The sequence below is a fragment of the Lonchura striata genome, chromosome 19, assembly GCF_046129695.1.
Source record: "Lonchura striata isolate bLonStr1 chromosome 19, bLonStr1.mat, whole genome shotgun sequence".
Taxonomy (NCBI): domain Eukaryota; kingdom Metazoa; phylum Chordata; class Aves; order Passeriformes; family Estrildidae; genus Lonchura; species Lonchura striata.
This window is the reverse complement of record NC_134621.1, coordinates 11,078,895-11,096,463: the sequence shown is the minus strand read 5'-3', so window position 1 is coordinate 11,096,463 and position 17,569 is coordinate 11,078,895. Positions and strand designations below refer to the sequence as shown.

Here is a 17,569-nt window from a genome sequence, read left to right as displayed (position 1 = left end):
TCCCGGGACCGGCCCGCCCTCGCGCCCGCCCCCCCGGCCCCGCGCCCCGCGCCCGCGTTCCGCCGCACCAAGGTTCCTACCCGGCGTCACCGCCAGTCGTGCCCCCCGTGCCGCCTCGGTGTTACCGACATAATGGTCCCCCATGCTGCCTCGGTGCTACAGACACAAGTGTCCCCTCCCAGCCCAGCGCTCGCTCTTTAGTTCCGCCCGCAGCCAGCGCCCCCGGTGGCCTCGGAGGGGTCGCGCGGTGTTGGAGGGAGGGAGCGGGGCCAGCTGTGGGGCAGGGGGGGATCGGGGCCAGCTGTGGGGCAGGGGGGGAGCGGGGCCAGCTGTGGGGCAGGGGGGATCGGGGCCAGCTGTGGGGCAGGGGGGAGCGGGGCCAGCTGTGGGGCAGGGGGGATCGGGGCCAGCTGTGGGGCAGGGGGGATCGAGGCCAGCTGTGGGGCAGGGGGGGATCGGGGCCAGCTGTGGGCGTGGGTGGGTGCGGGATCGTGCCCAGCTGTGGGGCGGCACGCACAGCCCCATTTAAGCCCGCCCGCAGCCCCTCACATGATGGGAGTGTGACGGGTCCGGGCACGAGGTAGCGGCGATGGTGCTGAGCAGAGTCCGCCTGTTCCAGCCCCACGGGGAGGGCGCCCGGCTGCTGCCCCAGGTAACCCCGGGGTCCCGCTGCTCTGCCCACGGGACCCCTTACCGGGCACCCCACGTTCCCCCACCCCTGGGTAGCAGCGTGCTGCATCCCTGGGGGTCTCCATAGGGGTGGGTCTGGGGGTCCCTTAGGGTCAGAGTCTTTGGGGTGCTCCCCTGCAGACCCCCGTGATGAGCGGGGTGGGTTTGGGGCGAAGCAGGGCTGTGTAGGGTGGCTCCAGGAGGCTGTGACAGCGTCTGGCTGTGGGATGGAGGAACATTTCCGTGGGGCTGTGAGTGGCTCCTCTGTCCGTGCAGGCATCCAGGCTGGTGGAGCTGCGCTACTCCTCCTTTGATGACGATGATGATGATGACATGGCTGAGCAGGACCCCCCCAAACCCTTCAGCCGCTGCGTGCGCTACCTGGCCTTCCTCTGGAACCTCCTCTTCCTCCTGCTGGGGCTGCTGACCCTTGCCGTGGGGGTCTGGGGGCTGCTGACCAAGAGCCCCCTGCTCGGGGGGGAGCGTGGGGTGTCCCTGGGCTCGGACCCCATGCTGCTGTTCGTGCTGGCGGGGCTGGGGGCCAGCACCGTGTCCCTGGCTGGCTGCCTGGGCGCCTTGCGAGCCAGCCCCTGCCTGCTGCGCTTCTTCCTGGGCGCCGTGCTGGCTTTTGGGGGGCTGGAGCTGCTGGGGGGGCTCCTGCTGCTGCTGCTGCGGCGGCGGCTGCGGGACGCGCTGCGGGACCTGCTGCTGCTCTGCCTCCTGCGCTACCAGGAGGATCCTGACCTGCAGTTCCTGGTGGATGAGGTGCAGCAGAGTCTCCAGTGCTGCGGCCTCGAGTCCTACCGCGACTGGGAGAGCAACCCGTGAGTCGGGGTCAGGGGGGTGTAGGGGGGACCCCATCCCCACCACGAGGCTGAAAGCCTCCTCTGCGGGACCCCATCACCACAATGGGGCTGAAAACCTCCTCTGCGGGACCCCAAGCCCACCACAGGGCTGAAAACCTCCTCTGTGGGACCCCATCCCCACAATGGAGGTTAAAACCTCCTCTGCGGGACCCCAAGCCCACCACAGGGCTGAAAGCCTCGTTTTTGGGACCCCAAGCCCACCACGGGGCTGAAAGCCTCATTTTTGGGACCCCAAGCCCAACATGGGGCTGAAAGCCTCCTCTGTGGGACCCCATCCCCACAATGGAGGTTAAAGCCTCCTCTGTGGGACCCCCAAGCCCACCACAGGGCTGAAAGCCTCATTTTTGGGACCCCCAAGCCCACCACAGGGCTGAAAACCAACCTTTCCCTTGTGGGGTGTGTGCTGGGGACTCGTGTTCGGGGCGGTGGGAACCCCAGAACGGAGAGGGACGAGCCAGAACCCACAGTTGGTGTCTGGCTGTGTGGCTGGGGGGGTGGGAGCCCCCATCCCCAGACCCCAAATGTGCGTGCCCCCACATCTCCGTGTCCCTCCCGCAGGTACTTCAACTGCAGCGGCGCGGGCGCGTGCGGCGTGCCAGCCTCCTGCTGCCGGGCGCCGCCGCGGGCCGGCTCCGTGCCCGATGCCCGGTGCGGGTTCGGGGCGCTGGCACCGGGCGTGGCGGCCGGGGCCCTGCTGCACACCGGGGGCTGCGGGGCCGCGCTGGCCGCCTGGCTGCGGGGCCAGGCCGGGGCCATCGCCGCCGGCGCCACCGCCCTGGTGCTGCTGGAGGCCGTGGGAGCCCTCCTGGCTCTGAGGGTGCTCGGGGAGGTGACGGCCGTGAGGGCACCGCAGGGATTGGGATGTGCACGGGGCGGGTTTGGTCCCAAATAAACCTTGTTGGAAATACTGAACCCCTCTGCGTCTCGTCTGTGCCACCGTCATCGCCGTGGGTGCTGCTGCTGAGGGTGTGCAGGGACAGTGCAGCTGTCTGGGTGGGGATTTGGGGGTGTCTGGGGTGCTGGTCCACCCCAAATAAACCTTGTCAGAATCCTGAACCCGCTGGTGTCCTGCCCGTCCCACCCCAGGCCCTGGGGAGCCGCTTTCCCTCCTCGCCAGCTCACAACATTGACTCCTGTGCTCATTAGGGTTTAATGAGGATTTTTCCAAACTGAGCCCCCTGACAGCATGGGCAGGGGGGCCTCGACCTACATAGCACTACAGGGCTGGTGAGCTGCCCAAATCCTAAATGATTCCGTACTGAGCCAGCTCGTGCAGCTCCAGGTGGCTGAAGGCTTCCCAGGGACAGATGACGGTGATGTCTGCAGAGAGAGAGGACAGAGCTTGTGGCAATGTGAGCCCTCCCCAGCCCTGCTCCCCGCTGCCACAGGGATGCCATTCCCATACCTGTTCCCAGCCCCTCCATGCCCGGGATGTCATCACCAAACCTGCAAGGAGAGAGGAATTGTCTGGCCTGACCCCAGGCAGGGCCCACCCCCTTCCCGGGGCCCTTCCCCACTCACCCCTGCACCCCCTTTTTGGGGGGTTTGCTCTTGAACTGCCTCGTCTGCCTCTGCTTGAACTTGGGGGGTCCCTTGCGGGGGGTGGCAGGACCCCCGCTCACCCTCGTGGCCGATTTGACCTCCAGCTTGGGAGGCTCCAGGCTCATGGCTGGGGGGAGGCTGACAGCCCCGGGGCTCTCACGGCGTTCCCCCAGAGCTCACGGTGTTCCCCTGGAGCTCACGGTGTTCCCTGTGGATCACAGTGTTCCCCGGAGCTCACGGTGTCCACTGCGGATCACGGTGTCCTGCAGAGCTCACAGTGTTCCCTGGAGCTCACGGTGTTCCCTGTGGATCACGGTGTCCCCCTGGAGCTCACGGTGTCCCCCAGAGCTTATAGTGTCCCCTGTGGATCACAGTGTTCCCTGGAGCTCACAGTGTCCCCCTGTGGATCACGGTGTTCCCTGTGGGTCACGGTGTCCCGTGAAGCTCACGGTATTCCCTGTGGGTCACGGTGTCCCCCTGGAGCTCACGGTATTCTCTGTGGATCACGGTGTCCCGTGAAGCTCACGGTGTTCCCTATGGGTCACGGTGTCCTGTGGAGCTCACGGTGTTCCCTGTGGATCACGGTGTCCTGTGGCGCTCACGGTATTCCCTGTGGATCACGGTGTCCCCCGGAGCTCACGGCGTTCCCTGCGGATCAGCGCTGCCACGGGACAGCTCCTCACCCCCCTGGTGGGAAATGGGGCCACCAGCTTCTCCTCCACCCGCCCCAGGTGGGCTCTGCAGAGCCCCCTCCCCACAAGGCTGGCTCAGCCTGACCCCCCAAAGGCGGGAAGGGCACCCCGAGGTGCTGCTGCTCCTCCCTCCTGTTCCCCATCCCACCTGGGACCCCTCGGGCACTGCCAGGACCCTGCAGGGTGTGCCCAGGTCTGTGTGGGGGTGTGGTGGGTACCCCGGGCTGGGAAGGGGGAGCAGGGATGGCCCCTAGCACCAGGAGTGGGAATTTTGTGGCCAGAGCCCCGCTCTGGGATGGGTTTGGGGGATCTGGCCCTGCTGCAGAGCAGGACACGGCCCTGGGAATTAGGATCTGAGGCAGGGAGGTGCTCCTGGATGTTCCTGGGCGCAGGAGGAGCAGCAAACGACCCCAGGTCCCCTCCCGGAGAGCCCCGACTCACGGAGTGCCGCGATTCCCGATCCCAGAGCTGCTCCCTCCGCCCGGCCCGGCTCCCTCCAGCCCAGAGATGCTCCGGGACTTTGTGGGGAGGGAGATTTATCCTGCCCGGGGGTAATAGGATTATTTACCTCCCTGCTTTCCCCAGGGGTAATCCCGTGTCCTTCCCCTGCTCTGGGGGGGGGAGGAGGTGTCAGGATTAGCTCTGCCCGTGCCGGTGGGCAGCGGATCCCACGTGGGGGAATCCTGCTTCCCATTCCCAAAGAGATTCCCCCAGTGTCCCCTGATCCCAGAGGGAGCAATGGGACCCCCATTCCAGGCTCCAGCCCAGCCTGGGTGGGGGTCCTGATACCAGAGAGGGTCCAGCAGCCCCTGCTCGTGGCTGGTGTTGCTCCAAAGCTTCCCTAATCCAGCAGTAAAGCAATTAAAAATGGACTAATCTCGGCACACTTTAATTGAACTTCAGCCCCTACCACTAATTGCAATTAGTTGGGCTCCAACAAATAGGATTAAAGGGATCCAGGAGCGTTTTCCATGGAGAAACACCTACTTCTCTGGCAGAGAGCAGAGCCTGGCTGTTAATTGGGGTTCATTAGTGACACCCGAGGGCTGGGTGGCTTCCTGGGGACTTTGTCCTGGGATGACGTGCAGGGGTCTGTGTGGGTCTCAACAGCTGCGAGTCCCCCGGGATTGGAGGGGGGAATTTGGGACAAGTTTCTGGGGATTGAAGACGGAGGCAGAAAAGGCACCTTGCAGAGCAGCCCGGCAGGATGTGACACCAGGGACAGGGCCGGTGTCCTTGACAGGAGGCTGCTGCTGCCCACGTGCTCAGTGCCACACGCTGCCCTCCAAGCCCCCACGGAGAGGCCCCTAAGAGGCTTTGTGGTGCCAGTGGGGAGGGGTCTGGCACAGCCCTCCCCATCACCAGGGCATGGCCAAGGTGCTGAAAATCTCCCCAAGGTGCTTAAATTCCAGCTGGGAGCACAGGAGGAGGAGGGCTGGGGGGCCGCCCAGCCTGCCCTTGGCAGGGATTTGCCATGCTGGGGAGGGCACAGCATCCAGCTCCTGGGAAATCCGGGGCTCAGGACAGCCCTGAGTCACCGCCTGTCCCCAAGGACAGCTCCCTGTGAGACAGGAGGTGACCTGGCCTCGTGTGACACCCCCGGGATGCCGTGCTCAGCACACAGCAAACACTACAGACAACCCAGGCCCGGATCCTGCCACCCCAGGGGTGTCCCCCCCCGGGGCTGGGGAGCCCGGGGGAGGCTCAGTCCTTCCTGGCACGCAGCCTGATCTCCATCCTGAGGATCATCTTGATGTTCTCGTCCTCCACGTGCTGCTCCACGGCCGCCAAGGCCTGGGCGCCGCCGTCCCGGTGCCGCTCCAGCAGCTCCTCCACGTATCCCACCCAGACGCAGTTGGGGCAGCCGGTCCCGCAGCAGTGGGTGGGCGGGGGGGGCATCGGGGGCGCTGCAGGAGGGTCCCCCCTGTCCCCATGAGGGGTGGCTGTCCTGCTGTCCCTTCCCGGCGTGCCCGAGGTGCCCCCGGCCTCTGCTGCGGTGTCCGAGCGCTGCCGGGGGCTGCAGGCGGTGGTGGGCTGGGGGGTCCCCCTGGGGCCGCCTGGGGGCTGCAGGAACCGAGACCCCCGTGCTGGTGCCAGCCTGGGGGGCACGGCGGGGCTGCTGCACCCCCAGCTCAGCCACAGGAACCCCTGCTCCCAGGGTACCCCCACTGCCACCTCCAGCACTGCCCTGTCCCCTTCCAGCACCCCAATTCCTGCCCCCCACCCCATTCCCTGCTCCCAGTGTACCCCCAGTGTCAGCACTGCACAATCCCCCTTCCAGCACCCCAATTCCTGCCCCCCACCCCATTCCCTGCTCCCAGTGTATTCCCACTGTCAGCACTGCCCTGTCCCCTTCCAGCACCCCAATTCCTGCCCCCCACCCCATTCCCTGCACCCCCATCCCCATCCCCCTTGTTTTCTCCACATCCCCCAGCCCCAAAGCCCCCCTTGTCCCCTCATGTCCCCCACATCCCCCCTCGTCCCCCGCCATCCCCAGCACCCCCCCTGACGCCCCAGTACCCTCACGTCCCCCGGTCCTCGCTCACATCTCACGCCCAGCACCTCTTTGCCCCTCCCGAGGACTCCCCCCGTGTTCCCCGTGTCCCCCGTGTCCCCCCGTGTTCCCGGTCCCGCTCACCCCCCGGCGCGGCCCCGCCAGCCCCCGCAGCAGCATCCGGCCGCAGCGCCCTGGCCCCGCCCCCGCCTCGACTGACAGCTCTCACAGCCAATGGCAGCCCGGCGCGCTCAGCTGCGCGGGAGTGGCGGGGAAGGCGGGGCCAATAAGCAGCAGGGGGCGGGGCCGGGAGCCGGAAGTGGCGGCGGAACGGGCACATGAGGGGTGGCGGAGCCATGGCCCGGGGACCGGCCCGGGGCCCGCGGCGAAAACCGGGACCGGGACCGAAACAGGGACAGAGACCGGGACAGGGACAGAGACCGGGACCGGGACCGAAACAGGGACAGAGACCGGGACCGAAACAGGGACAGAGACCGGGACCGGGACAGAAACCGGCCCGGGGACCGGGACAGAAAGCGAGACCGGGACTAGGACAGGGACGGAAAGCGGGGCCGGGACAGAAAGCGGGGCCGAGATCGGAGCATGGCCCGGGCGTCCCGCTGCGCAGCAGGTCAGTGCCCGCGGGATCCACTCGGGGCCGCTCCCGGTTGGGACCCGCACCCACGCGCGGGGGCCCTGGCGGGGGTCCCGCTCTCGGCGTCTGCGTCCCGGTCTCTGCCCGTGCCCCGGTGCCGATGCCTGCCCGTGCTGACTCCGATGCCTCGGTCCCGGTGTTCAGCCATGCCCAAGTCTCAGTTTTCCACCGTGCTCAAATCCCAGCATCCTTCCGTACCTGGATCCCGCTGTCCCGGTGCCTGGGTCCCGCTGTCCCGGTCTCCAGGTTGTGGCGCTTCCCTGGAGTCCTCTGACTGTGCTTTTTCCTCAGGAAGGAGAAGAAGGACAACATGAAGCCCAAGCACCCCGAGGAGCAGGAGATCCCGTTCCGCCTGCGGGAGCTCATGCGGAGCCGCGAGGCCCTGAAGCGCCCGGAGCCTGGCAGGAGGCAGGCGGCAGGTGGGACCCGCAGGTGGCCCGAGCAGGTGGCCAGGAGCCTGTGGCATGGCCAGATCCTGCCGTGGGACATCCTCTGGTGACGTCCCACCCGTGCTCTGCCAGCCGGGAGGGACCCCCGCCGTGTCACCGCTGCAGAAATGTCACCCGTCTCTCCTAGAGAAGAAGCAGCAGCAGAAGTCCAAGGGCCCCAAGGCCCCGGGGGACATCCCCGTGCCCAGGTTCCGGAGGGGCCGGGGCGAGTCGGAGCGTTCCTACATCTGCCGCATGGAGCAGGAGGTGCAGCGCGTCCTCTTCCTCGCGGAGAACCAGCTCCAGAGGGAGCCTGAGAAGGAGGCAACAGCTCCAGAGAAGTCCAAAAGGAAAAAAGAGTGAGAGCAAGGCCCTGGGGCCACCCCATACCTGTGGCCTGTCCGCTTGCCCAGTTCTGCAGGGCACGTCTGGGGTGCAGGCGGGGGGACAGTGGGGCCCCTGGAAAGGGAATGAATCCCTGGGAACAGAGCCACAAGCCTGCTTCACCTTCCTGGGGGAAAAGCTGTGAGATTTGGGGGGCTCCCTTGGGGTGGGGACTCATTGCTTGCTCCTTGTCCACCCCTGAGCCCCAACTGTAACGTGGCTCTTCAGGTTTCAGAAAAGGAAGCTGGAAAGGGCTCGGAAGAAAAAGGAGGAGAAGAAGGAGGACATGCTGGAGAAGAGCCTGTTGCAAGGTGAGGATGGAGCGGGGCTGAAGTGACCCCAGCCCTGGGGGCAGCACATGGAGGGGTGGGGGGACCTGCACTGGGCATCCCGGGGGTCTCCCGCTGATCCTGGCTCCCTTGCAGACACGGTGCCTTTCGGAGAAGTGGTGACACAGCCACCCACCATCACCTCACGGCCCAGGGGACAGGGTCCTGTCGAGCAGGTGAGCTCTGGGGACAACGCCACCCACCCCTCGGGTACCTGGCAGGGCAGCGGTGGCCTCAGTGAGCCTGTGACAGCTCCTTGGAGCGCAGTCCCGGTGTCTCACCCTTTGCCCCTGAGCTCCCCCGTCTCTGCCTGCAGGCTGGACGGAAGCAGCTCCTCCTGACGCCCCGCCTGGGCCGGAGCCAGGTGTCCCCCCTGTCCCCCGTGTCCCCCGTGATATCGATGGCTCGCCGGCGCATCCTGGAGGAGGAGCGGGCGCGCGTCATCCGGGCCTACCGGGACATCCAGCGGCGCAAACAGCTGGAGCGGGAGCGCGCCCGGGCCGGCCCGGGCTGAGGACTCTTGGGGACATTGTCCTGGTGCTCTTGTGTCACTGCTGAGCCCCAGGGCTTCCCACAGCTCAGCACTGGAGTGGGGTCCCTGCGGTGCCACGGAACTGCTTGGAGTAAAAACGCCCGTGGGAGCCGGTGGTGTGAGTGTGTCTGTGCTCCCAGCTCCTGAGGGATTCCTGAGGGATGCTGCTGTGCTGGCAGATGGCATCCCAGGCATGTCACTGTCACCACAGGCTCTAGTGGGGGCAAATTCCTCGTTCCTCAACTGTGAGAAGACCCCAATGCCTGGCCAGCTCAGCACCGGGTGGGAGGAAAGTGAGGCAGTGCTGGGGACATGGAGCATGCCACATGGTGTCACTGCCTTCATTGTCCCTATTGGTGACCCTGCTTGAGCCCCGGGGCTGCAGCCACACACAGCCCTGCCCTTGGCACCCCTGCCCAGCCCTGGTCACGGTGACCCCGGTGCCGGGTGTGCTGCCACGTCCCCGCCGCTGCGCCCGCACCACCCCGGTGCCACCTGCCACTGCCCTGCGACCACCCCCGGGCAGCCCCCGGCTCCGGGGAGGCCCTGGGGCTGCTCCCGGCGCGGCGCAGCCGCCTCACCTGGCCGGACAAAGGCTCTGCTGTTCGCGGCCCCGCCGGCACAAAGCGTTCCCTGTTGGAGCGGGGCCGCCCCGCGCCGCGGCCGGCGCTGGCGGGGCCGGTGGGATCCCGCGCTTCCGGAGGGGCTGGGCACTGCCCCCTGCCACCCCTGCCCGCGGCGGGCTTGGCACCTTGTTTTTCGGGTGGCTCTGCCGTCCCCGCAGTGTCGCCTCTGTGTCCCCGGGAAGGTGGAGGTGCCCTCGGGGGGGTCACGCACTGTGCCATGCGGTGCGGTGAGAGGGAGGGCGTGCTGTGGTGACAGTGGCCCTGGTGACACCGAGTGCCTGGTGCTGCTGGGCAATGTCCCCGCTGCCGCTCGGCACCAGGTAAACACAGGTGACAGGTAAACACGGCTGGGGGCACGGCCACATCCTGCTGTGACACCCACGGCCGTGTCCCCGGAGCCGGGAGCGTGGGCTTGTGCCAGCTAAAGCACAGGTGGGACGTGCCGAGTGCCACCCTCCCGCCGCGTGTCCCTTGTGCGGGCACCGGGCAGGGCACGCGTGCCCACCGGCAGCCCCAGCGCCGCCATCCCGGCTCCGGCTCAAGGAGAGTCGGTCACCCGCTGCCCCCACGGAGCCATTCCAGCCCTGAATAATTCATGGCACTGCTGGCCGCAGGCTTCCTGCCCGGAGGAGGAGGAATGGCTCTGGAGGGGAAGGCAATCCGAGCAGGAAAACCACCACGACCTTGGCACGTCCTCCGTGCTGTGCCACCTCCTGCCCGGCAGCCCATCTGCCCGCGGGATCCCTGCCCAGCAGCCCCGGCTGGGGGATGGGGGTGCCGTGGAACCTTCCCGAAGCCCCCCCGTGCTCCCTGTCCCTCCCCTAAATGGGGACACGGGGCTGAGCCCGTGGGAGCAGCCGGTGGGATTGGGAACACCTGGGACCCCCACCACAGGCCACCTGTGACAGCATCATAGGAAAAACCACCTTTATTGGGCTGTCCTGAAAAAAATGAAACCTGACACAAGGAGGGCGAGGGGCCCAGCTCCCTCCCCACTCCCTGCAGGGGTCCCCGAGCTCCGAGGGGGGAAGGCACCGAGAAGGCGGCCAGAGCTGTGGGGGCCCGTCCCCAGCCCCAGCAAGGCACTGATCCCCTGAGCCCCAGCAACGGGGAAACAGAGGCACAGAAGGAGGCAGAGCTGGGGACAGCTTGGCGTCCCCCTGTGCTCTGCGGTGGGATGGGGCCAGCTCGGCGTCCCCAGGGCTGGTAGGGGTCAGTGTGGGGCCAGGGGCTCGGCGCTGAGGGTGCCCTGGGTGGGGTCCCAGGGCTGCCCAGCTTTGGAGGGTCCATGGCCTGGGGAAGGCGGGGGGTCTGTGCATCACGAAGGCAGTGAGGCGACAACCGGGGGTGTCCTCACGGGAACCAGTCCTTGAGGCAGGGATGGGGGGCTCCATGGCCAGGTGGGCCGGGCAGGTGGGAGTGCTGGCTCTGGGACCGTGTCCAGGCGTCCCACGGGCAGGAAGCAGCTCTGGCTGCCAGCCGGGGTGGGACTCGCACGTCAGTCAGGGTGGGATGAGGCTTGGCGAGCCCTGGGGCAGCAGGACAGGACGGAGGGGCTGTGCCGGCGCTGCGGGAGCTGCGTCACCGGGGCTTCACCACCGGTTCCTGCTGTACGGGGACTGCACCTGTGGGCACGGCGAGGTGGCACCGCGGTGGCACCAGGACCACGGACGTGTACCCTGACCTACCGGGGGGGGGCTCTGGGTGCTGGGCAGAGCCGTCACCATGGCAGAGACGAACTTTGCCCCTGCTGCAGGCACCGCTCACCCACCTGGCAGCTCCGGGTGTCCCTCGGGATGCTGCAGTGCCGGGCCTGCGCCGCGAAGGCGTCCTCGGCTCGCAGCGTGGAGCTGGCGCTGCCGGGCACGGGGCTGGTGGAGGCGCGGGGCAGGATCACGTCGTAGGGACCTTCGCTCTGAGGGACAGACATGGGGCTGGAAGGTCATGGCACCAGGAACACCCCAGCCCCATGGGGTCCCGGGGATGGAAGGCTGGGAAGGTCCCCACCGTGTTTGAGCAGCCATTGGGACACAGGGGTCCCAGAACACCCCACCCACAGCCTGTCCCCCGTACCCATCGCTCCTGGCAGGGTGTGGCCGCCCCTGGTGTCACACTCACCGTCCCCTTGTGCATCAGAGCCATCTCGGTGGGCTGGTAGACACTGGTCAGCAGCTGCCCGTTGTAGCCACTGTATGGGGACACCGGCTTCTTGGCTGTTGAGACACGGGGACAGTCACCATGGAGCCACTGCCACCCCACTGGGGCTCCCCGTACCTCGTTAGCAGGTTTAACGAGCTGACTCAGCAGCTGCGTGCCTTTCCCGCGGGACACTGCTGTCCCCAGGGATGGCATCGCTGCTGCCTGGCCGTGGCTTGTTATTGTAGGGTCTCTCGGGTGCAGGTGCTGCTCAGGGGACCCTCCCTCCCCCCATGGGGAGCAGACACCTGCCATGCCCGCCCACGATACCCACTGGGACTGTCACCACCCCGTGTTATTGCAGGGTCTCTGGGCCTGGGGCGGAGGGGCAGGAGCCGCGGGCACCCCATGCCGGGGAGGGAGCTCCCTGTGGCTGCTGGGCTCAGCCCAAACTGGTACACCCAGCCCGGCCAGTTCTCGGGAGCCACAGGAGCAGCAGGCGCCAGTGCCGGGCAGGTCACTGCCAGACGTCTCGTCACCCACCCACCGCTGCCATCCCCGCTGGGGACATCCCCCAGGGTCCCCAAGAGGATGGTGCCCGCCGGCAGCCCCGCCATGGGGTGAGAAGGTCCCTGGCAAACCCACCGAAGGACGGCTCGTCCATGGAGAAGGCCTTGTTCTCCACGAACATGCTCTGCGACTTCTGCTCCTTGAGGATGGTCTCGTAGCCCACCCCACGTGTGGGGTAGCCGTCGTCCTCAAAGGCCTGCTCGGGGCTGCGCCGCGTCACGTGCGTCACCTCGGGGATGGCGTAGAGCAGGAGGAAGGCGGCGGCGTTAGAGACCAGCGCGACGGCCAGCGTGGGGTCATCCCAGCCGGGCTTGTGGCCAGCACGCTGGTTCCCGTACAGGTACATGATGGTCCACGCCAGCCAGATGGCCACGGAGAGGCCGGTGGTGGCCAAGATGAAGGCGCCGTGCTTGCGCCAGCGGCCGTAGCGGCCGCAGAGGGTCGGGCAGGCCGCGCCCAAGGCGGCCGCCAGCAGGGCCATGACGTAGATGAGCGCCATGACGAAGTCAGCGTCCGCCAGCTGGCAGGGGTCCGCGGGGCCGCCCTCGCGCCGGGCCACCGTGATGATGAGCCACTCGGTGTTGATGATGACCTCCACCGAGGCGAGGGACAGGGCCACCGCCAGCGTCACCCAGCCCCGCGGGGCCCGGTTGCGTCGCGCCAGGAAGTTGAGGGCCACGGCGTGGGCCAGCAGGCAGGAGAAGCAGATGCCAAAGAGGACGCCGAAGAGGAAGCGGCGGGAGGTGCAGGTGGAGAAATCCGGCCCCACGATGAAGTCGAAGGTCAGGCAGAAGAGCCCGAAGGTGCCCAGGAGGAAGAAGACCTGCGTGGCCACCAGGCTCTTCTTCTGGTGGTCCTGCACAAAGGGCAGGCTGGCCACCAGGACGATGGTGAGCACGAAGGTGGTCACCACGCCGAGGCTGGCCACTGCTTCCACCCCGATGCCCCAGCCGGCTGAGAGGTCGCAGAGGTTGTAGTAGAGGGAGGAGAGGTCGTGGCCGCAGCCCGGGGGCGGCGTGGGCTGCGCGGCGGCCGTGGGGAGCAGGGCCAGCAGCATGGCCCTGGTGCCCATCCTGCACCCTGGCATCCAGGGACCCTGCGGGACACAGCGGGGTCAGGGCACAGGGGCTGGAGATCAGCTCCTGGCTCAGAGCATCCCGACCTGTGGTCCCCACTGGATGTGCCACGGTGAGCAGCAGGGGAGCCCTGCCCTGCTGGCACAGCTGAGCTCACCCAACACAGAGCTCGCCCCTTGGAGCTCCAGATGGGACCAGGCAGCCACGTGTCCCCCACTGGCTCCTTGCCTGGAGGTTGGTGGCAGCTGAGGAGGGGCTCAGCCCCTCCGTGCCCCATACGATCCCTCCCAGCATGAGGATTCTCTGGGAATTCTCCTGATCCTTCCTGCAGTGTCAGGAGCAGCACTGTGCCTGACGGTTTCTGGGCAACACTGAATGTGTGCCCACACCAGATGGCAGAGGGGATACTGGGGGACGGGGCTGTCCCCTTGCCTTGTCCCTGAGTGCCACCACGTTCCTCTTTCCACTTCTCCTGTCCCACTTCCCTCTGGCTTTGGGCACTGGCCCAGTGCAGGTCGCATGTCCAGCCTGCTGGCACGTAGGCAGCCGCAGCCTGGCACAGCACAGCACAGCATGGCACAGCACGGCACGGAGTCCCAAGTCCCTGTCCCCACCGTTGCCACCCCATTCCTGCCACCTCATGGTGGGCACGGGGAAGAGAAGGCAGCGAGGACAGCGCAGCCTCACTGCTGGGGGAGGAAACCGGGAGGAGACCCCAGCAAGGACATGCCGGGGTCGGGACCCCCGGTTCCCCGAGGGGCACCCCGAACCGGGCCCCCCTAGACCCGGGACGGGGACAGGGACCCCCAGCACCACGCTGGGACGAAGTCCCTGTGCCCGCAGGTTCCAGGAATTCCGCCGCCTCCGGTTCCCACCGCGTCCCCCAGCCCGGTTTCCCCCCCACCTCCAGCCCGGTTCCTCCGCACCCTCCGCCCGGTTTCCCCCGCGCCGCGGGCGGCTGCACCCGCGTCCCCATGTCTGCTCCTCCTGCAACCCCGCCCGGTCCCTCGCATCGCCCGTTGGCTTCCGCCGCTCCCCCGGCCCGGTGCGGCCGCAGCACTCCCGTCCCGCGTCCCCTGCCCCTCCGCCGGTGCCCGCCGCCCGCTCCTCCCGCACCCCCGTCCCGCACCGTCCCGGTGCTTCCCGGCGCTCCCGCCAGCTCCTGGCCCCGAAACTCCGCCGGAGCCGCCCCCAAATCTCCGGCCGGAGGAGCCGCGGGGGCGGACGGCTCTCGGTCCCGGTCCCGGTCCCTTCCCGTCGGCGTTGCCGGTGCCCCCCGGTCCCGCAGGGCTCGCCCCCCCACCCCGCCCCGCTCACCGGCCGCAGCCCCCGGTGCCCGGCGCTCCGCTCCCCCCGTGCCCAGCCGAGCCAGCCCCGGTGCCGCCGCACCGTGCGCCTGCCCGGCCCGGCCCCTCCCCGAGGTGCGGCTCAGCCCCGGGAGCGCGATTGGGGCCGGCCGGGACCTGCCCCGCCGCACCGGGCGGGGACACCGGGGTCCCGCACCGGCGGGGGTACCGCACCGGGGCACGGAGGGGGCTGAGGGGGGGAAGAGCCCGCACTGGGGGGCGGAACGGGGGGGAGCCCACCCGGTCATCGGTGCGATGAGTCAGTGGGGCCTCGCCATCGGTGTGATGGCCTGGGGGGCTCAGCCTGGCTCTGCCGAGCGCTGGCCCCCGGGAACGACTCTCGGGGGACAGGGGACGGAGCGGGAGCTGCCCCGGGGCATGGGCAGGGCCGAGGGGGGCTGGGGGCGAGGCAGGGGCGAGCCCACCTGGCCATCGGTGTGATGAGTCTGGGGGTCTCAGCCTGGCCCTGCTGAGCACTGCACGTCAGGAAAGACCCTTAGAGGACAAGGGAAGAAGCAGCGGGGTCTGTGTCACCACACCGTCGGTGTCACCCACACGGTCGGTGTCACCCACACGGCATCTCCCAGCTCCGGCGGGCTCGGGGATGGGAGCCGGGAGCGGCGCTCCACAGGCGGCCCCACCGTGTAAGGATCGTCCGGCCTGGAGCGGCCTCCCGGAGGAATGTCAGCTGATGGATAAAGCCGGAGCCCTTGGCAGGGCAGCGGGACCCAAAAACCCCCAGAAAACCCCAGAAAAGCCGTTTCTGCAGAGGGCTATGGACCAGGGCAGCCCCAGCCCGGGGCACTGGCAGGATTTGGTGGTCCCTGTCCTGATGGGGGTGACCGCGACCCTGGAGTTGGGATGGGCACCCCACAATCACCCCATTCATCCCTGGGGAAGGGGAAAAGCCCTGGGAGATTTGGGGCACCCCGGGGGCCCCGCCAGCCCTGGGAGAGGTTTCCAGGCGGGCGCTGCTATTTCGGGAGGGTGAAGCAAGAGGGTGAAGGATGCAGAGGAAAGTTCAGTGTGCCTCCGGCGGGGGCTGCCCCGATCCAGGCCGGGATGAAAACAATCCGGGGAGAAAGGGCGGCAGAGCCTCCAGCGGCAGGACCGGCTCCCACCGGAACCGGCGGCACCCGTGGCACAAGGACCGGCGCCCGCCAGAGCCCCCGGGGACAGGACGGTGTGTCCGGGCTCAGCGCTGCGGCACCGCCACCTCCCGCCCTCTTCCTAAGGATCGTTCGGCTCCGGGATGGTGTTTGGGACTGGATCATCCCTGTCCTCGCACGGGGCAGCGCGGGGCAGGCGAGGGGCTCTGCAGCGGCCCTCGTGCCTCAGTTTCCCCAGCGATCCGGCTCCAGGATTGGACAGCCCTCGCTCTCCGGGAAAGGCTCAGCCTTGGTAAGCGGTGCCGGGAGCGGAGGCCGCTTGTCCTGCCGCCCCCACACCGCAGCCCGGCCTCTCCACCGGCCGCTTCCTTCCGCCGGAGGCTTTCCCGGCTGCTGACTCAGCACGAGACCCCCGTGACCCCCGTGGGGCCACCGGCAGGCGCCCGTCCCGCCGAGGCTGCGCCGCGGCCGCGCAGCCTTTGCTTTTGTGTCGCCCTCCTTGGCGGGAGATTTCCTCATCCCCTTCCCATGGGAACCCCCCCATCCCCCCACGGCGGGTGATTTCGGCCCCCTCCCCACGGAGACCCTCGTGTTCCACCCCCTGTGGATTCCATCGGGACCCTGCCCGCCTCTCCAGCCCCATCTCCTGCTCCCGGCGCTCTTGCAGCTCCTACAGCAAGACCCCAGCAGGCTGCGGGGTCACTGGGGGGTGATGCCCACCGTGTGCTGCCCTCGGTTTCCCCCCGGGCCGGTGGATCCCTGAGCTCCGGGCACGGGCAGAGTCCGATCCCAGCTGCCGGTGCTCTGGGTGGGCTTGGGGCCGCGATCCCAGCGGTGGAACTGGGCAGGACTGGTCCTCCCAGCACAGAGGCCACACTGGGGGGCTGCGGTGTCGCTCAGCACCGGCACCTGGACCCTGGCCAGGCTCTAGCCGAAAACACCAGCACGCATTTTTTCCAGGCTTACCTTTCCTGGGGAGCCGCAGGGACGGGCGGCTGGCACGGCTGGCACGGTGGCACGGCTGGCTGAGCCCCGTCTCCGCGGCGGCTCCCTCGGGAAGGCGAGAGCCGTACCGGGAGCCGGGGGTCCCTGCTGCCCTCCCGGAGCCTCCCGCCGCTCCGGCCGGGGCTCGGAGCCGTTCCCAGCGGAGCCCCTCGCTCCGGCGGACGCCGTCAGCACATTTCCACCTCCTTTGCCAAGTAAATACGCACCGGCTGGCACAGCGGGGCCGCTGGCGATCGGGGGCACCGGTGGCAATCCCGGAGCTCCCGCCGAGGGTTCCCGAGGCAGCCGAGCCCCCCGCCCCGCGGCCCCTCAGCCCCTGCCCGCGGCCGGGTTAATAACTAATCCCTTCCCGGTTCTGCTCTCCTCACGTGCCGGGATTAATGGAGCGAGAACCTCCCAGGTACCCCCCGCGCCACCGGCTCCGGCTTTAACCCTGTCCCCCGGCGGGATCCGGCCTGGGATGAGGTGACATCCCCGGAGGGGTCTGTCCGCGCCGGAGAATGACCCGGGGGCAGGGTGGGTGAGTGGGGGAATCAGCCCCACACCCTGGGGGCAAGGGCTGCGCCCCATCCCACCCCAGTGCGGGCACAGCCAGGATCGGGGGTGGGCAGGGGGTCTGCTGGAGTTTGGGGTGTCTCTGTGCCCTGCCAAGAGCCAGCTGAGGTCCTGATCCCCCCCGGGCACCCCCTGGGTCTGTCCTGCCCCGTCCCGGGAATCCGAGCGGAAAGGCTGGACGGTTTTTGGGGATTACGCTAAGGACCTTACGAGGAATTAGGGTGGCGGCAGGGCTGGTTTGGGGAGCTGGGGGTGCCAGCTCCCTGCCCCGTCAGTGCCAGCTCCGCAGTGTGCCATCCCTGCCCTCTGCCGGCGGCTGGGGACAGGCTGAGACGGCGCGGCCACTCCTCCAGCGTCACACCAGTTTGGCACTGGTGTAACTGGGAGGGCAGCACTGGGTGCAGGCGAAGCAGGGGGGCATTGCCCGGGGGCTGCAGCCTGGCTGCTGCCAGGGGGATTAATGGGTGGCGGCCAGGAGCTGTGATCTTACCCTGCGTGCAGACCCCAGCACAGGGACTGCAGACCCTGTGGGAGCTCCCTCCAGCGCTCCCGGGC

General features: G+C 68.4%; 5 protein-coding genes across 8 annotated transcripts; 2 read left to right on the top strand and 3 right to left on the bottom strand.

Moving 5' to 3' along the window:
* Nucleotides 1-589: 589 nt before the first annotated feature.
* TSPAN10 (tetraspanin 10) lies at nucleotides 590-2,447 on the top strand. Its single transcript, XM_031506391.2, has 3 exons — nucleotides 590-652; nucleotides 946-1,493; nucleotides 2,094-2,447. Exons 1-3 carry the CDS (start codon nucleotides 590-592, stop codon nucleotides 2,425-2,427), a joined length of 945 nt encoding a protein of 314 aa, XP_031362251.2. The 3' UTR covers nucleotides 2,428-2,447.
* A 221-nt stretch (nucleotides 2,448-2,668) lies between these two features.
* On the bottom strand, nucleotides 2,669-3,202 carry PDE6G (phosphodiesterase 6G). The gene is made up of 3 exons (XM_021534211.3): nucleotides 3,057-3,202; nucleotides 2,941-2,981; nucleotides 2,669-2,855 (listed from the first exon to the last, which is right to left on the bottom strand). The coding sequence occupies exons 1-3, from the start codon at nucleotides 3,200-3,202 to the stop codon at nucleotides 2,779-2,781; spliced, it is 264 nt and encodes an 87-aa protein (XP_021389886.1). The 3' UTR covers nucleotides 2,669-2,778.
* Nucleotides 3,203-4,637: 1,435 nt separating this feature from the next.
* On the bottom strand, nucleotides 4,638-6,443 carry OXLD1 (oxidoreductase like domain containing 1). Its single transcript, XM_077787447.1, has 2 exons — nucleotides 6,408-6,443; nucleotides 4,638-5,833 (listed from the first exon to the last, which is right to left on the bottom strand). Exons 1-2 carry the CDS (start codon nucleotides 6,441-6,443, stop codon nucleotides 5,474-5,476), a joined length of 396 nt encoding a protein of 131 aa, XP_077643573.1. The 3' UTR covers nucleotides 4,638-5,473.
* Nucleotides 6,444-6,565: 122 nt separating this feature from the next.
* CCDC137 (coiled-coil domain containing 137) lies at nucleotides 6,566-8,700 on the top strand. Its single transcript, XM_021534212.2, has 6 exons — nucleotides 6,566-6,894; nucleotides 7,210-7,337; nucleotides 7,495-7,705; nucleotides 7,959-8,041; nucleotides 8,156-8,235; nucleotides 8,376-8,700. The coding sequence occupies exons 1-6, from the start codon at nucleotides 6,602-6,604 to the stop codon at nucleotides 8,571-8,573; spliced, it is 993 nt and encodes a 330-aa protein (XP_021389887.2). The 5' UTR covers nucleotides 6,566-6,601; the 3' UTR covers nucleotides 8,574-8,700.
* A 2,023-nt stretch (nucleotides 8,701-10,723) lies between these two features.
* GPRC5C (G protein-coupled receptor class C group 5 member C) lies at nucleotides 10,724-17,235 on the bottom strand. 4 transcript variants are annotated; one of them, XM_077787402.1, is made up of 6 exons: nucleotides 17,225-17,235; nucleotides 16,421-16,644; nucleotides 11,999-13,019; nucleotides 11,336-11,430; nucleotides 10,989-11,132; nucleotides 10,724-10,842 (listed from the first exon to the last, which is right to left on the bottom strand). In XM_077787402.1, the coding sequence occupies exons 3-6, from the start codon at nucleotides 13,008-13,010 to the stop codon at nucleotides 10,810-10,812; spliced, it is 1,284 nt and encodes a 427-aa protein (XP_077643528.1). In that variant the 5' UTR covers nucleotides 13,011-13,019; nucleotides 16,421-16,644; nucleotides 17,225-17,235; the 3' UTR covers nucleotides 10,724-10,809. The 4 variants fall into 4 exon arrangements, with proteins under 4 accessions (XP_077643528.1, XP_021389892.2, XP_021389890.2 ...); XM_021534217.2 differs by lacking the exons at nucleotides 16,421-16,644; nucleotides 17,225-17,235 and adding an exon at nucleotides 14,317-14,389; XM_021534215.2 differs by lacking the exon at nucleotides 10,724-10,842 and having other exon boundaries at nucleotides 10,928-11,132.
* Between the last annotated feature and the right edge of the window lie 334 nt (nucleotides 17,236-17,569).

Bases quoted from the DNA above. Each gene is read 5' to 3' on its own strand.
- TSPAN10 (XM_031506391.2), top strand. From the start codon at position 590: ATGGTGCTGAGCAGAGTCCGCCTGTTCCAGCCCCACGGGGAGGGCGCC. The intron at 653-945 runs GTAACCCCGGGG...CTGTCCGTGCAG, and splicing joins GCGCCCGGCTGCTGCCCCAG to GCATCCAGGCTGGTGGAGCT. The intron at 1,494-2,093 runs GTGAGTCGGGGT...TCCCTCCCGCAG, and splicing joins CGCGACTGGGAGAGCAACCC to GTACTTCAACTGCAGCGGCG.
- PDE6G (XM_021534211.3), bottom strand. From the start codon at position 3,202: ATGAGCCTGGAGCCTCCCAAGCTGGAGGTCAAATCGGCCACGAGGGTG. The intron at 2,982-3,056 runs GTGAGTGGGGAA...CTCTCCTTGCAG, and splicing joins CCCAAAAAGGGGGTGCAGGG to GTTTGGTGATGACATCCCGG. The intron at 2,856-2,940 runs GTATGGGAATGG...CTCTCTCTGCAG, and splicing joins CATGGAGGGGCTGGGAACAG to ACATCACCGTCATCTGTCCC.
- OXLD1 (XM_077787447.1), bottom strand. From the start codon at position 6,443: ATGCTGCTGCGGGGGCTGGCGGGGCCGCGCCGGGGG. The intron at 5,834-6,407 runs GTGAGCGGGACC...CGGTTCCTGCAG, and splicing joins TGGCGGGGCCGCGCCGGGGG to CCCCCAGGCGGCCCCAGGGG.
- CCDC137 (XM_021534212.2), top strand. From the start codon at position 6,602: ATGAGGGGTGGCGGAGCCATGGCCCGGGGACCGGCCCGGGGCCCGCGG. The intron at 7,338-7,494 runs GTGGGACCCGCA...CGTCTCTCCTAG, and splicing joins TGGCAGGAGGCAGGCGGCAG to AGAAGAAGCAGCAGCAGAAG. The intron at 8,236-8,375 runs GTGAGCTCTGGG...CTCTGCCTGCAG, and splicing joins GACAGGGTCCTGTCGAGCAG to GCTGGACGGAAGCAGCTCCT.
- GPRC5C (XM_021534215.2), bottom strand. From the start codon at position 13,010: ATGCCAGGGTGCAGGATGGGCACCAGGGCCATGCTGCTGGCCCTGCTC. The intron at 11,431-11,998 runs GTGGGTTTGCCA...GTGTCTCAACAG, and splicing joins CATGGACGAGCCGTCCTTCG to CCAAGAAGCCGGTGTCCCCA. The intron at 11,133-11,335 runs GTGAGTGTGACA...TCTGTCCCTCAG, and splicing joins CTCTGATGCACAAGGGGACG to AGCGAAGGTCCCTACGACGT.